The sequence below is a fragment of the Mugil cephalus genome, chromosome 6 (assembly GCF_022458985.1).
Source record: "Mugil cephalus isolate CIBA_MC_2020 chromosome 6, CIBA_Mcephalus_1.1, whole genome shotgun sequence".
Lineage (NCBI taxonomy): Eukaryota > Metazoa > Chordata > Actinopteri > Mugiliformes > Mugilidae > Mugil > Mugil cephalus.
Window position 1 is genome coordinate 26,340,788 of NC_061775.1, and position 16,461 is coordinate 26,357,248.

Consider the following 16,461-nt stretch of genomic DNA (forward strand, 5'->3'; position numbering starts at 1 on the left):
GTATAACAATATATATAGGCACTTTACACACACACACACTATATCATTCTCTTGAATTTTTTACTCATTTTCAAATTCTAGATCGTTATTTTCCCTATAAATATCTTTCATAAACGTTTGTTTATGAATACTAAGACCGGAAAAACATGATAACTATTCTTCAGAATAAAAGTATTTTGCTGTTCGTACGCGGTCGTTTACTATATATATGTATGGGTCGTTTACGCTTCAGTTTCCGGCGTCGACTTTATTCCGAAGGTATTACCCGGATGTGCTGTGATAACCCGGATGTGTTTTGATAACAACATAGATTAGCATGTAGTAGACAGACTCGTCAGTTTGGCCATGTACTACTGTTACAATGACGTTTATTTAAATGCCGCACAATTGTTTAGGAATTAATATGAACATTAGTGAAAGGGGCTTTTGTTTTATTTAATTTACTTTATTTAAATTGCTTGTTTTTATCCAAGCTAACGTTAGCTTGTTGGCTAAAGGCATGCAGCAACCTAGCAGCTAGCTGTGGACTACTAGACTTCAAACTGGAAACACGATAGAAACACAACAAGGTAGGAGAATATTTTAAATATAATTCTGTAATGATTTGTGGCTATACGTGTAATGTAAAAATTATTGACATGAGCAGCCGTGTTGACGCCTTCTCGCGCTACGTGAAATAAACGCAGCGTAAATGCTAAAAACAAAAATTGTGTCGTCTAATCGCAGAGTCAAGTCTCACACTGAAGACCTGGGAATGTCCTGGACGTCATGGCCGACGACCCTCAGAGAAACTTCCGCTCTGCTTACTATGAAAAAGTTGGTTTCAGAGGAGTGGAGGAGAAGAAATCTCTGGAAATACTCCTGAAGGACAATCCTCTGGGTGGGTACATGCTGACACCACTGCTATTAATGCAGCACGAACAGCAGCTTAGTCCATGGAAACAGGGACATCTGTTGTGCAGTGATATGACATACACAGATCAGGCATAACATTATGACCACCTTCCTAATATTGTGTAGGTCTCCAAAATAGAGAATGGACACTTCTGAGAGCGTCCTGTGGTGTCTGACAACACAGCGTTGTTAGTGGGAGACATTTGGGTCCTAATTGCACATTATTTGCATCTGTAATGCCAATGTCTACAATGTAGCTTAAAGGAATCTCAACCGTTTATCGTAGGATGTCAGAAAACCATGTGGAATAGAATCGAAGTGCTGATACTTGTCAGCATTATCACATTTGTCAACACTAGGCCACTTCTTCTTCATGTTACCTAATAAATCAGTTATGCTCAGCGTTCATGCAGAGGTGGACCTTGCAGACCATAACTGAACCTGATTTGCTTCTAAACTTTACCCAGAGACACAGCGATGCAATTTAAAATGTGTGCTGAAGTGACCATACAAGGTTCCTTGCCCCATAAAGGGTTAAACTCAGAAAGTGTCAATAATACACATTCATTTCTTCATTAGCTGAACCAACACAGCTTGTTTTACTTTCTTACAGATCTAGAAAAGCTGAGCACCTTCAGTCAACGGTTCCCTCTCCCCTCCATGTATAGGATCCATGTGTGGAAAGTACTGTTGGGTAAGAAGCAGACATAATAGAAATACTGTCAGCTCAAAGACATTGTCCAGAACAGACTAAGATAATGACTACAAAGTCAGCATAAATTGAAATCATTCCTGGGTGCATTCCCTTGATTCCCACACTGCTGCTCCTGCAGGCATCCTGCCTCCCCACAGTGACTCCCATGCCCTAGTGGGAGGCTACAGGAAGGAGCAGTACCAAGACATCCTGGAGGCTCTGGAGGTGATGAGGTACATCAACTCCTCCACACCTTCCACCCACGTCTACCTGCGCATGTTTCAGCTGGAGAGCCAGGTCCTCCCACGCTGCTCCGAGACTTCGCCTCCGGTAAGACAAAGCATGTCGTTGTGAGCTGGATAAAACACTCGGTCATGAATTTATATTACAGGTGTGTTTTTAAATTGCTCAACTGAAGAACTAATGAGAGAGGAAATCGTTACAAAATAGTGAATGGGACAATAAAAATTTAGAACCTGGTTTATACATGACTGTCATTAGGAATGTATGAAGAGGTTCACATTTCCAGATTGTATCAAAAGCACAATGATTTTTTTTACACTTTTATTTAACATCCAGGTTAAAGAATTATTGTTCATGTAGTTTCTTTTGAAGTCACATACTTGAAGTTGGCAGCTTTTCATCATGACTGGCACGCAAAGATTTATGTAAGATCATCACTTGCAGCCATTACGACATCAGTAACTGATTAATTATATTAATTGGCGTCATAATTAATCAAGGAAACCACTCAGACTCACAGTGATGGAGAGAATGTGCTGCAATCACTCACAGTTGTTCATACTTCATCAGAATTTACATCACATTTACATATATAAATGACCTAAATAATTATTAAAAGAATTATGTTTAGATGTGATGTTTTTAACTCAGTCATTGAGTCATATATCTATTTTGAGAAGTTGTGTCAGCCTGGTTAAATTCTACTAAATGCATTTCTAAAATTCCAGCCAATTTTCTGTGATTTCTTTATTCTGTGTGTTTTGCATTTTGAATTATTATTTTTTTTTTCCTCAGGATGAACAGAACGAAGACTTCCTGTCCATCAGCCGAGCCATGGAGGAGATCGTGGACGATCCCGTGGACTGCTACTGGCTCATCAAGTGTTTCGTCAATCAGTTCTACGCCAAGTTTGGAGACTCCATACCTCACCTTGTGAGTGTTACGTTTAGTTTGACTAAAACACAAATGGTCCCTAGATTGGATATTTTAAGAGCTTTCAGATGCAATCAGTAGACGTAAGTAGATAGTAATATGTTTTAATGTCCAGTTCCTGGACTTCGTGGGCGCTTTATAAAACTCTAAAGCAGGTGATTTTTAAGAAGATGAAAGGATGATTATTGGACACCGACCAGGAAGTTAAAGCTTTGTAACTGCGTCTTCCAAAAAGACACTTTTGTGTGTGTAAAATTCTGACTTCAACTGTGTTTACTTCTCTCAGACATGACATTTTCTATGAGGGAAAAAGTTACAAACCAAGAAGCTGAGAAGCGTTTTACATTTCCTCGTTGTTCTGCATCTGTGTGCATGACACAAAAAAAAACATTCATACTAATTTTCTGTATCAGAAGAAGTATTTCTGCCTATTTATATAAGGTGTACAGTTTTCTGAAGCCAGCTGCAGGTAGACTGGAGGCTGAAGATTTAATGGTTTAATGACATTTTTTAAAAATGTAACAACAATGATTTAGATTTCACCACAGTGATTTATATTAAGGTGGTGGAGATGCTGTAAATAACGACAGTTGTGCATAAAAACACCTCTTCTGTACCTAATGAGCAGTGGCACAGATGTGATTCTAAATTGCCTTTGGTGAAGTGTCGAGGGCAAAGACGAGGCTCATGCACTATGTTCATCTTGATAAAATGAATGTCTCTTTGAGCTGTGGATTCACGTGTGTAGTGTTGAACCTTCGCCAGCGATGGAAAGGACCCAAAGCATTTTCTGAATTACGTTTGTAAAATAGCAGCATCACTCTGGTTATTTCAGGTGTGTCCCTGTGAACTAAGGCTTTGTTTTCCGTCCCTTTCTGTCCTGCTGTAGCCAAAGAGCCTGGAGCATTATCTGAGTCAGGAGGAACCTCGACTCCTGAACCACCTGAAGAACAAAGGGGCCCTGAGTCAGCTGCCCTACAACCTCTGGTTCAGACGCTGCTTCGCTGGCTGCCTCCCTGAATCCAGCCTGCAGAGGTCAGTTTCCTGTTCCCTCCACAGGTTCCTTCAAGTGTATTTATGCCTGGATACATGCACTCTGGTTAAAATCAGCAGGTCTGGCATGTTGACCCTCTGTTTACTCATCTATTAATCTATTAATACTTGGCTCTGATTGGGCAACATTGCCACCAAAATGATGTATTTTATGTCTTAGGTTAGTCTGATTCTGTGCAGCCTTTTGTTACAAGCACTTTTATCACGTTTATGGAGCAGAAAAAAGAAAGAAACAGCCACGTTCTCAGTGTAAAAATGAATCCTGCAGACTTCATTCCTTCCTAAATCTGCATGTTTAAAACGCAACGTGGCTCGTTTAAGAGTTATGTTTTCTAAAAGCCACGACTCCTTCATGATCCCGTCATGCATATTAATACTGTATCTGCTGTTCATCACACTCAGGGTGTGGGACAAGGTGATCAGCGGCTCCTGTAAGATCCTGGTGTTTGTGGCTCTGGAGATCCTGCTCAGCTACAAGATCGTGTTGATGGGCATCAACCGGTCAGATGGCGTGGTCAAGTTCTTGTGTAACGTGAGTAAACAGTTTGGTACTTACTCTCGACTGCAGACATAAATCAGATGTTGGTATGTTAGATGATTGTGCTCTAAAGTGTAGACAAACTCAGATTAGCAGGATTCAGGAGAGGTCAGTGCTCTTAGTTACCTAGGCCCCAGCTAATAGTAGAATAATGCACAGACTAGTGCAGTTATTTCCTTTCATGCAGAACATATGTGCCAGCTGGTTGTGGCTGTAGTATTTGTGCTGTATTGAAAGCACACACCTTCCTTGTCCTGACCTGTCCTCACCTTTAGCTGACGTCACAGCAGCCATTTAAATTAAGTTAAATTGACCTGTTTTACAGAGAAACACCATCTGGTGCACAGACAAAAAAACAAACAAAGAAGACACTGTTGTCTCTGAGTGGACAAATGAGATTATTTTTGACAGAAATCATTTGGATGACAACATGCATTAAGTCAAGTGAATCCTAATTAATTTTGTGGGAAACTATTCGGATGCACACGCGTACTGTTAGGCGTGGGTGTCGGTGAATATATATATTTATAAAATATATTTTATATTAAAGTTCACAGCAAACTATCATATTAAAAGCAGTTGCATGGGGCGTGTCAGGATTTCCAGCCAAACTAAGCTAAGCTACTTAATTTGAAACTAAATTGGTAATGGAATAATTCTTCAAATTATATCATATTCTAACTCTAAATTGCAAAATTTACATCCTAACATTTAATATTAGTTATTATTTTTAAATCCTTTGTTTACAGTTAGGACACATTCTCCAAGCTTCATAATTTTACTCTCCATCTTTCCGACAACAGTGACTTAGATGATGCCTTCATGAAACTCGAAAATTCTGTGTTCCAACTCGTAAATGTCAGACTTCTGGTTTAACTCGGAGAAAAAAATAAGTTTGGTATATCGTCACCATTTACCATTAACATTAAAACGTGTGCAGCAGTTATTTATTTGTATTTTGGAAGTAGTAATTTCTGAATTTGACAACTCGAAGCTAATTTTTCCCAAGTTGTCTTGAATGCAGCATCAGCCACAGCTGAATCTCAACCAAACTTTCTGAGACTCACCCTACTTCTGATTGGCTAGTGATGTTAGTTTAGAGGGAAAGCTGCGTTACTCTCATTCCATTGGCAGATGAACTCCTGCTCCAACCTAACAATATCCCACATCAAATTTAGTTTTTTTACTCGTAATCAAACGCCACAAGCCGGAGATCTCTGGCTCCACCCCAGGTTGGGAACGACCGGTGCTGTTACCGAGTATCGGTCGCCATCCCTACGTACTGTTACACTCTTAACATTAGTTTCTGCCTTTGTAGACGTTTTATTTAACCTTTGTCTCGTCCCCGTCTCTTCCAGATACCGCAGGAAAACACGGACGCCATCGTGACTAAAGCCATCGACCTGTGGCACAAGTACTGTGGGACCCCGATGCACGCTGTGTAAACCACCCGGAGACCAGAGGTGAGACGATGACTTCCCACAATCCACTGGGAAATTCACCTTCCAGGGGGCTTTGCCTCTGCATGACTGAGCTGAGAACTCATCACCGGCTGCGTCTGATGAGCCCGAGACTCTGGAGCAACTTTTCATAATGACGGACGATTTGCAGCTTCCTCCCGGGACTGTGACAAACTGTTACGTGTGTTTGGAAGAAGAAGAAGAAGACAAGGAGGCACAAACTTATTATTTTTTAATAAGTTTCTTTCTTTAAGAAACTGCATACATCATAGAAGACTCACAATAAATTAATACCCACATGCAGTTTTTCTGCTTTACAAAAAAACATTTGAAAAGCCTCTTCGTTTATTTACATCCTCTTAGAATTCTTTCAAAATCTTTTTCTTAAACGAACAAGCGTCAGTAAAGTTACTGACTCTTTGTACCACAAGCACGCGCTCTCTCGTACACACAGTCATTACACAAACACACACAGCTTCTCCCCCAACACATCTGTCAATTCACGGACCCACTCTGACCTATAAACAATAAAAAAAAACTAAAAGTAAGGTGGCAGGGTTTCCACGTTTTCTGCCGTTTAAAAGCTCGTCTCAGGAAAATGAAATGTCCTTCAGCAGAGAGCTCAGCAACAGTTTACTGTGTCTACAGATATTATATCAAATAAAGGTAATTTGGCAACTTTTTAAATCCCTGTAAACAAAACTGTAGGCACAGTGGCTCGCTGAACCCTCGGCAGCAGTCGCGCTGGGATGCATTCAAGGTCGGGACTTCCACAGCTTTGGTTTTTTTTTTTTTTTAAATGGAAATCTGGAGAATGTGTGAGCGCTCTTGAATGCAGCCCCGTTAACAGACGGACAAAACGAATGGGGAGAATCTTGAGTTATTGCTCAGGTGATCGACGTGAACGGGGTTTGGAGATCAGAATTTTCATTTCAAGCATTTTTGGGACTTTGATCAGGATTTTTTTTTAGATTTGGCTTCAGATTCAGCTGCCTTGTTTTACACACTGATGGAAATACTTCAATTCCTCTGGCAAAGAGGCAAACACGACTGAGCCCCAAGAATAATAATAGTAATAAAAAAAGAAAGAAATGGCGCCCCACTCTCATCTCCCACGTCCCTGGACTTGGCTCAGACTTCCACCTCCGATAGGCTCGTTTCAAAAACAGAAGTGCTGTAACGTAAATGTAACACCTCCTCTTCATCATTTAAAAAAAATGACAATTAAAAGCTTTTGAATATCAAGAAGTCCGTAAAGTCTCCGCTGAGGAGACGACAGTCGACTTTAAATCCATCTGAAAGGTTGTTTTATTATTATTTTTTTTTTATCTTCATTTTTTTTTTCCCGTCCCTCTCGTTTCCTTGAATGACTCAAACTCACGTGCTGAGGCCGACCCGTCAGCCTGAAGCCGACGCGGTGCAGGTCGTTAGCAGTACGAGGGCAGCAGGTAGCGGTTTGAACACTTGAGGCTTCGGTGGGAAGATTTAAAAACACGGCGGACGTCGGACTGAGCCGCTCTATGGCCGATGAAACCTGCAGAGACGAAAAAATGGTGAGTTTGAAGTTAAAGTGTCGTACATCCACGACTTTAGTTCCTACGACCAAATTCACGACGCTCCTCGCCTGCTCTGAATTTGGTCGTAGGAACTAAAGTCGTGGATGCTGCGTCTTTGAGGTTTGCGTCACCTGTCAGAAACTTAAACCGCATCTGACGACGGGGTAAGTGCATCGTTGATGGTATTTTCATAAAGCACTGCTAAAAGTAGCGACCATCGGATGGTCATTCAACGGGTGGTGGATATCCCATCATGCATTGCATGCAAAAATATTAAACTTTTTCATGAAAATCACACATATTTGTTTACAAAATCATCATGTTTTAGTGATGTGTAAATTATAATGCAATAACCGGGGAGCGACAGCAGTGACGTCATTAACTGTGCCTGTTGCCTAGGCAACCAGAGCCACTGGAATCACGTGTCGCCTTGAAAGTGACGGGCGAACTGCTTAATTGTTGGTTTAGGCTTAAACCAACGGCATAAATGACATGTGGATGACCTGCAACTCTCGTGAAGTCTCATCTACTTTGTCCCATAATTCTCTTAAAATCTCGTCACATTGGAGAGACTTCGCTTTAAGAAAGACGGACCCTGCATCATCTCTAGTGACGGGGACATACACTTTTATATGGATAAGTCTGAAAAACCACCTCATGAGAGCGTAAAAATGTTTCAGCTTTAGATATTTGAGAGGTTTGTAGAAACACATGTTCTCATTACCAGTTGTTTATTGCGATATTTAGGTTTTGTGCATTTCTAGGTCATGTTGACTTTGAACTGTCACTGTAGGTGAAACAAGAACTCGATCACAATAGCACATATCAGGGCAAACTGTGCAAAACTCCCAACAGCTTCCAAAATTCATCAAGTTCAAGTAAATATTAGTCGACATTCAACATGACACGAAGCCCAGATACAGATCCTAATGCTGATGTTAGAGGATGTTCCAGATGTTCAGTTTTTAGTCAGTTATTTATATAAAACCTGTATCTGGTTTGGGCTGAGTTCTTGTTTCTGAAAACAAATGAGTTTTAAAATTAACATTTTAAAATCCATGTTTATAGAGAATTTAATGAACCCGCGGTTCACGCTAACATGCATTAATCTGAGTCGTAAACGTTGTTGGCTCTGCTGTTTTGTGCAGAGACTGAAGACCCGTGTGGCTCCGCTTGCAGAGCCTGAAATTCCCAGACTCAATATTACAAGCAGGAGGGTAATTTGAAGTCTTCACACTCGGCTGCTCCTAATCACAGTCTGAACAATGTGACGGCAGCAGAGCCTGACACAGCTGAGCATGAACTGAGAAAAGTTGAAAACGCGGCTAAAAGTTTAACTCAACTCTGGCGCCACCCACAGGACAAACGTGACACTTTTTATTTTTTTTTAACTGTGTGCTGCTTCAGTCTAGATAAGAGTTTAGGTTTCGTACCTGGTGAGATGACGGCTCGACTCGTGCACCTCCATCTCTGTGCTTTTAAACTCGTTCAGCTCTTTTCTGATGGCGGCCTGAACGAAGAAACACACGATTAGATCCAGTTCACAGACCTAATGGATTCACTTTTGCAGGTTAGTGTTAAATGAACCTTGTCTGCGGCCGTTAGTCGGGTCCATGGCTTGTCCGCTCTCCTGTCGTAGTCCTGAGCCTCGGCCACCTCCACGTAGTCGCTGAAGCGGATGAGGATCTTCGCCTCCCGCAGCTCCTCGACCGTCGGCCTCTGGCTGAGCTGGAGAGTAAAAGGAAATGAAGAGGTTAGTCTGGTCAGCGGGAAATAAACTGATGATTTGCAGAATGCGCTTCAGAAGATTATAAGTGCAGAAAAGGTTTTCAAGGATCTGGTTTCTGGGTCAAATCACTCGGTTCATTTCTCTTGAGGGAACCAACTTTTTATTGAACAACATGTTTTAAGTTTTTGCAACAATTATATGCAAAGGATCTCAAACAAATCTATTTTTATTGCTTATTTTTGTTAAATACGAGAAACCAAAAGAGGTTTATTTTACAGCTGCACAACACATCAAACTAATACACTTGTTCCAAATACGACAGTTCTTTTGGTCGTGTTTCAGCCTCTTACATTGTTTCCTGATGAATTGTGCAGGTTATATATATCTGGGACATTTACTAACACCCACTTGGCCACTAAAAGAAAATAAAACCTGTAAAAATGTGAGATCAGGTGGTAAAAGGAAAGTTTCACCGTTCTCTAAAATTATCACTTTCATAGAAACTTATCTCTCTAGTTCTGCATCAGAATGGAACAGAATCCAATTATGTTTTGCCTATTAGGTGAAATTGGATCACTTAATTATTTTCATTCAGTTCAGTTAATTCAACTACAAATAAATAAACAAGCAACTTCTGATTCAATGGCTAAAAATAAATAAATACAGAAAATAAAGAAAAAATTAAAAAAAAAAAAATAAATAAAATAAAAATATTAAATAAATAAGAATAATTCAACTAAAAATAAATAAATAAATACAGCAAATAAAGAAAAAAATAAAAACAAATAAAATAAAAAATATTAAATAAATAAGAATAATTCAACTAAAAATAAATAAATAAATACAGCAAATAAAGAAAAAAACAAAAACAAATAAAATAAAAAATATTAAATAAATAAGAATAATTCAACTAAAACTAAATAAATAAATATTTTAAAAAATATATATATATTTTAAAATAAAGAAAAAATAAAAAAAATAAATAAGAATAATTCAACTAAAACTAAATAAATAAATATTTAAACAAAAAATTTTAAATAAAGGAAAAATTAAAAAATAAAGAAAAAATATTAAATGAATAAGAATAATTCAACTAAAAATAAATAAATAAATACAGCAAATAAAGAAAAAAAATAAAAACAAATAAAATAAAAATATTAAATAAATAAGAATAATTCAACTAAAACTAAATAAATAAATACAGCAAATAAATAAAAAACAAAAAATAGTAAATATTAAAATAATTAAGAATAATTCAACTATAAGTAACTAAATAAATGCAGCAAATAAAGAAAAAACTAATTAAATAAGAAAAAGCTTTTAATTTTAATTATCAGCACCTTCTCATTCAATGGCTTCGGTTTTACACCAAAGAACCAATGACTAGATTTAGCCCTTGACTCCCTCTAAATAATAATAATAAACTAATTAGGTCATTGTTCATCATCGTCTTCAGATATCGATTTAAAAACATGACCTAAACTGGAATTATTGAATGATTGTATGAGACTAAATATAAATACAAAACAGTGAGAAGGAGGAGGAGGAGGAGGAGGAGGAGGAGGAGAAGGAGGAGGAGGAGAAGGAGAAGGAGGAGGAGAAGGAGGAGGAGGAGGAGGGATCACTGCTGTGCAGCTGCATCCATCAATACATATAATGAAATATCATCGATACAGTGGCAGCTGTTCTCCTCTAACACAATCATAGAAACAGTCCTCGGATGGACACGATCCCACAAACAGAATAACGGGGATGATGTAACCGCTAATACTATCATCCATTCAAAGAGCTGCAGCCTGAACGGTGGCAGCGCCGTCACCACGGCAACCGTGTTGATGCCTATCTAGCCGCTGGCTTATGAAATAAACGAGCCAACGCGATCAGAGCCTCTGTCTTACCTTCCTGGATAAATGTCTCTTGATCTCCCTCTTCTCCTCCTGCTCCTCTTGGTCGTTTCGAGCTGGAGGGAAAAGCAGAAACACAACAGTCACACACGGCAACGATTTATTTACCTTTGACTGTTTTTTCTTTTCTATTTGTTACATGTGAAGCGACGTACGTTTCAGTATGTTCCTCTGTTCTAGCTCCTCCGCTGTCGGCCTTTGACTCAACCGCCTGAAAAGACACAGATTACATCTATTTAAAGACGCTTATTTTTTTTATATAGTTTTAATGTTTGTTTGTTTTTTTATTTATAGAACATTTTGAACATTCTAGACAGTGAGATATACAACACAAGGCATAAAAATATAGAATCAACATTGATGTCACATCTGAGTGTCAGGTTAGTCACACAAAACCCAAATAAATAAATAAATTAATTAATAAAAAGAATTATTCAACTAAAAGTAAATAAGTAAAGCAAATACATAAAAACAAATATAATGAATAAATAGTAAATATTAAATAAATAAAAATAATTATTTAACTAAAGTTAAATAAATAAATGCAGCAAATAAAGAAAAAACAAATACAACAAATAAAAAACAAATAAAATATATAGTAAATATTAAATAAATAAAAATAATAATTCAACTAAAATTAAATAAATACAGCAAATAAAGAAAAAACTAATGGAATAAATAACAAACAAATACATTTTAAATATTAAATAAATAAAAATAATAATTCAACTAAAATTAAATAAATACAGCAAATAAAGAAAAAAAACAAATGGAACAAATAACAAAAAAATACATTTTAAATATTAAATAAATAAAAATAATAATTCAACTAAAATAAATACAACAAATTAACGAAAAACCAAAATGTAAAAATAGTAAATATTAAACAACTAAAGTCAATACACAATTATACACATCAATCCTCTTAATCAAAGTCTACAGAACGTAAATATATATATATCAAAAATATTTCAAGAGTTATGAAGCACCTCCTGAGCCCAATATATAGTTTTAATGTTTGGATGCTGCAGCTGATCTTTATTCTTCAGACTCTCTCTGTGGACAGTCGAGCTGACTGAGCGTGTAATGTCACTTTTATGAGGCAGTATTCTGTGAATTCACGGAGCCTGTAGAAGCTGAGTCAGAGGTAAAGCAGAGGTAAAGCAGAGGTAGGGTGACTGATAGCTGGGATGGAGACAAAAAGAAAAGATGCCGACTCTGCAGGCTGTGAGCACAGAGGGGGTCGGGAGATCAGCCGGAGACGGGGAAATGTTTTCTGGCTGCACAACGGTGTCATTTAACTACAGGTAGAATATGTCTCTCTGTGACGTTTGTTAAGATTTTTATATAAGAAAATAAAGTCATTAATGTGAAACTTGATCTCAAATGAAGTTTGAAATTAACCTAGCCTCATGCTAGCTAGTTATCTAGACTAAAGGCTTAGAAAAATAGCAGCTAGTATCATATATACTGTGAAACTCATGTGTTCATGTAATTTATGTCCATGTAGAAAGACACATTTAACTAACACGTAACTTTACCTCAGTTACTGCTAAGTTATCATAGCTAATGTGCTAATGTTATAATGATAATACTAAATAATGGTAAGACTAGTTTAATTTTGACTATTTCTGAGTATTTATAATTTTTCTTTTGAACGGTAATGGATGAACATGAAGACTGAGGAGAAGGTAAACACAGCTCCATGACTGATGAGGTGATTGGGCTACAAAGCATTTTACAGCTCATTTAAGATATTTAAAGGAAGTAGACGCTGGGATATTTAAGTGAGGATCTTTTACATATTGACAGACGTTGGTAATAACATTTATAGGCCCGTTAATGGTGAAAATAAGACATTTATTTCAACATAACACATCTGCCCCATAGGGTTACACTCAGTGCGTTTACATGCACGTGAAAAAAAAACGAATTATTGCCTTAATCGGACTGTAACAGGAGAATTTAAGTGCATGTAAACACGTTACTCCGATTAAAACTGAAGTTCTCATTATCCGATTGAGCCCAGATAATGCGATTGGAATCGAGTTTTCATCGGATAATGCGTATGCACATGCTCCACGACCGCCTCGGTGGCGTGTGACCCCGGAACTAAAACGTCCAAGAAAGCCGGGCGTAGAAGAAGAAGAGAAACGGAGCCGCTAGAAGAACCGTCTGAGAGATAACGCGGATCTTACCTGCACCAGAAGTAGCGCGAACATTACGTACGAGATTAAAAAAAATACTATTATCCGTCTGGTTGTTGTTTAAATGCCGGTCTGACGCATGAACGACTCTAGTTTATTATATCGCATAATAGGTCAACCCGGAAATCGGGCCGTATTAACGTGGTATTAACCCGCTGAAAAGACACCTATCGCCCCCTAGTGTGGAGGAGGAGAACTGTTATTAGATTTTCTTGCGCTGCATGTAAACTGGGACAAGGGTTGTAGTCAGAAAGTATAATTTTGAGCAAAGCTCGATTAAGCTCTGCATGTTAACGCACTGACTGTAGAATCTAACCTTAGATGTAGCAAACATGGCGCCCAACAAAAGAATCCATCAGCTGTTTTGTATTTGTATTTTCCTGCCCTCCACACTCGTCTTCTCTTTATTTTCCTCGAGTCTCGGTGTCCTGCTCTTCACCTCTAATCCCTCAGCTCTCTATGATTCACCATCCATCATCTCGTCCCCGTAGCCGCCAGGTCACAGCTGTCAAAGCTCACACGGTCTGAAACTCTTTGCAGGTGACTGGGCCTGCAGGTGGAGTCAGGCAGGTTTTAACTCTCCAAAGGCTCACCTGGTCAGCTTGGTGGCCGTTTGTTGCCGGGACTCGAAGCGCTCCTGGTCCGACTGCAGGGGCAGGATGTTCTTCTCCTCCAGCTCCCTCTTGGACGGGCGGTTACTCAGCTTGATGGCGAGAGAGTCTTTTCGTAAAACCCTCATGGCCAGTGTGCCTATGATGAACATGTGACAGGGGAAAAGGACGTACGCCCTCATCTCAGCTAGGATTTAAATGATGATCTAAACAGTCAGATTACGCTGCTTGAGTGTTTCTTTTCCCTGAAACTACACGTCCAATGCAACGCGCTTTTAGAACGTTTGCTTTAGCTTAAACATAAATCTGGTGGAGAACAAATCAGAGCTGAAAAGATGTGAACACTCGAGTCATGTCTGTTGAGATGTAGCTCTCTGCCTGCAGGATGTGTAATTAGCTGATTAATGCTAACATGTTAGCCGTGACATCTTAAGGACCCTTTGTGTCTATTTTTTTTAATTATTTGTTCTGCCCCCTAGTGGCCAAACAAAGTCAACTACTGCATCTTTACGTTTTTTTGTCGTTTCTTTCGGGTCCTTGCAGCTGAAAATGACAACTCTTTTAACAACAACAAGTCACGAAAGTAGACAGAAAGAATAAACGAAACTGAAATATTATTCTTGTGCATTTATGTTTTCAGGAAAATGAATCATTTGTTCGTATCTGTGAGATGCAACAGCTGATTTCAGTATCTGGTGCAGATGTGAAACACCTTTTAGCCTTGAAATTAACTTGTCATTGTACAGCTGCACTCACTCACAGATATGTAATATTGGCTCGTTTTCCTGAATAAACAAATACACAGGTAGGATATTTCTGGTTCATGTGTTTGGTTGGGTTTTCTGTTTCTACTTCCAGGATGTTCTGAGTCATTTTTATGCAGAAATGTAGAAAATACTGAAGGACACAAAAACTTGGTTTTACGTCTGAGGATTTTCTTTATTTTTTTCTCCACAATGAGATTCATCTAGTTTTTATTCTGACTTCCCTTCCTTCGTATTCATTTGTCTAAAATAAACTAAACAATACTGCTGCTGTGATAAATAATTCATAGACCTGACCGCAGGCTGCAGCTCTGGGTTTTTAAATGCATCGGTGACGGAGCTCGGGCAAACATATGGAGACACAAGCACATAATAAAAAAAGAGCTGCTTCATAAATATACATTGATATGTTAGAGCAGTGAGGATAGAATTAACAGACCCCTGGTGGTCCGCGATAATAAAATATGACATTTATAGAAATAGGATTATTTTACTCAAATAAGACTGAGACTTTTATCTACCTAAACTACAGAGTAACTATTAATTAATCTGTTTCACAAGTGTAAGTTACTGTATTTTATTAAGAGATCTCACTCCCGGTTGCATTGTCCAAAGTTGCTGCATGACGCTGTTAATACAAACCTAACACGATCTGCATCCTTTTCAAATTATGAGGTCCCTGCTGTGTCAGTGAAGATAAATCTTAATAATTAATGATGCTCTTACTGTGAAACAAGGTGTTGTGGGAAACTCATTAAGTTGCACATTCGAGGTGAAGTTGACATGAAGCTAATTTTTGATTTGAAGGTAAAAAGGTGCCTACTTGTAAACAGTGTATCGTCCTCATCCTCGTCCTCGTCCTCCTCTTCCTCCTCATCATCTTCCTCCTCGTCGTCCTCCTCCTCTTCCTCCTCCTCCTCCTCCTCCTCCTCGTCCTCGTCCTTGTACATGCCCGGCAGGTCCTCGTAGTCGGCCTCGTTGGGGAGGTTCTCTTTGTCGTCGTCGCACTCGATCATCACCGTGGGAACGCCGTGCATCATGGAGCTGCAGGGTCGGTGGGAAAGGTCGGAGGTCAGGAGGTGTGGGCTCAGCGCCCCGTGAAATGAGCTCGAGTCATAGAATAACAGACCACGAGGTGGAGACCGGACGAGAGGACATGTGACCGCGACGCACAGATTCTAAATACTAAACGTTTCCATCCAGTCGAGCACGGAGCAACGGGAAGAGCGATCTGTCCAAATAAAGGAGGCGGCTACCATCAACAACACCCGCCGCCTCCGAGCGGAGCCAGGGCGCCTGAGGATAATGAATCCTGAGACAGGCCACAAATCAAACTGATGAATGAGGAGGGGGTGAGGTGGTGGAGGAGAGGGATGGAACCAATAAGCTTCGATAAGTAAGAGACGAGGGAAGGTGGAAACAGCACAGAGGATTCTTCCCTTCACGCATTTAGAAAAGAAGCTTCACATCTATGAGATAAACAGAATCTAGTCTGAAGGTTGAGAATATGTAAATTAGATTTATGTTGATTCAATTCAACGTATGAAACTAACTGTATAAGTATCAGACATGTACTGTCTAGACATATCTAGACTAGAAGTTATTCTTATGTTTAAATGTTTTGTTGTTTCACTTTTTCATTTACCTACATTTTTAGTTTGCTTTACATTTGCCTGTTTTGTTTTTATACTTTACTTTTCTTTTTTATACTTGTGGGATATGTGTATGTTTATGTCTTTATGTTTATTTATTTACCTTTTTATTATATTATTATTTTTAATTATTATAAAATTTAATTTTAATTGAATTATTATATCTTTATTAAGTTTTTGTCTTTTATGGTAACTTATACTGCTATAAATCCTGTAATTCATG

The 16,461-nt window shown here is 38.6% G+C and overlaps 2 protein-coding genes across 3 annotated transcripts in view; one reads left to right on the plus strand and one right to left on the minus strand.

Annotated features, from left to right (window-relative positions):
- The first annotated feature begins 261 nt into the window (after positions 1 to 261).
- Positions 262 to 7,302, plus strand: tbc1d7 (TBC1 domain family, member 7). The gene is made up of 8 exons (XM_047588114.1): positions 262 to 569; positions 727 to 880; positions 1,508 to 1,588; positions 1,728 to 1,918; positions 2,627 to 2,764; positions 3,654 to 3,799; positions 4,220 to 4,349; positions 5,714 to 7,302. Exons 2-8 carry the CDS (start codon positions 769 to 771, stop codon positions 5,798 to 5,800), a joined length of 885 nt encoding a protein of 294 aa, XP_047444070.1. The 5' UTR covers positions 262 to 569; positions 727 to 768; the 3' UTR covers positions 5,801 to 7,302.
- Positions 6,033 to 16,461, minus strand: part of phactr1 (phosphatase and actin regulator 1) — a 42,596-nt gene continuing 32,167 nt past the window's right edge. For both annotated transcript variants that reach the window (XM_047588113.1, XM_047588112.1), the window contains exons 7-13: positions 15,410 to 15,630; positions 13,805 to 13,961; positions 11,160 to 11,215; positions 10,999 to 11,060; positions 8,959 to 9,099; positions 8,805 to 8,881; positions 6,033 to 7,349 (exon numbers count right to left, since the gene is read on the minus strand). In XM_047588113.1, the coding sequence (XP_047444069.1) occupies positions 7,334 to 7,349; positions 8,805 to 8,881; positions 8,959 to 9,099; positions 10,999 to 11,060; positions 11,160 to 11,215; positions 13,805 to 13,961; positions 15,410 to 15,630 (730 nt within the window). In that variant the 3' untranslated portion in view covers positions 6,033 to 7,333. The remainder of the gene's footprint in view (positions 7,350 to 8,804; positions 8,882 to 8,958; positions 9,100 to 10,998; positions 11,061 to 11,159; positions 11,216 to 13,804; positions 13,962 to 15,409; positions 15,631 to 16,461) is intronic.

What these genes read in the sequence shown, in the direction of transcription:
- tbc1d7 (XM_047588114.1), top strand. Translation starts at nt 769, where the DNA reads ATGGCCGACGACCCTCAGAGAAACTTCCGCTCTGCTTACTATGAAAAA. An exon ending in GCTCCGAGACTTCGCCTCCG is followed by an intron (nt 1,919 to 2,626) that starts GTAAGACAAAGC and finishes TTTTTTCCTCAG; the next exon opens with GATGAACAGAACGAAGACTT. An exon ending in TGGTCAAGTTCTTGTGTAAC is followed by an intron (nt 4,350 to 5,713) that starts GTGAGTAAACAG and finishes CGTCTCTTCCAG; the next exon opens with ATACCGCAGGAAAACACGGA.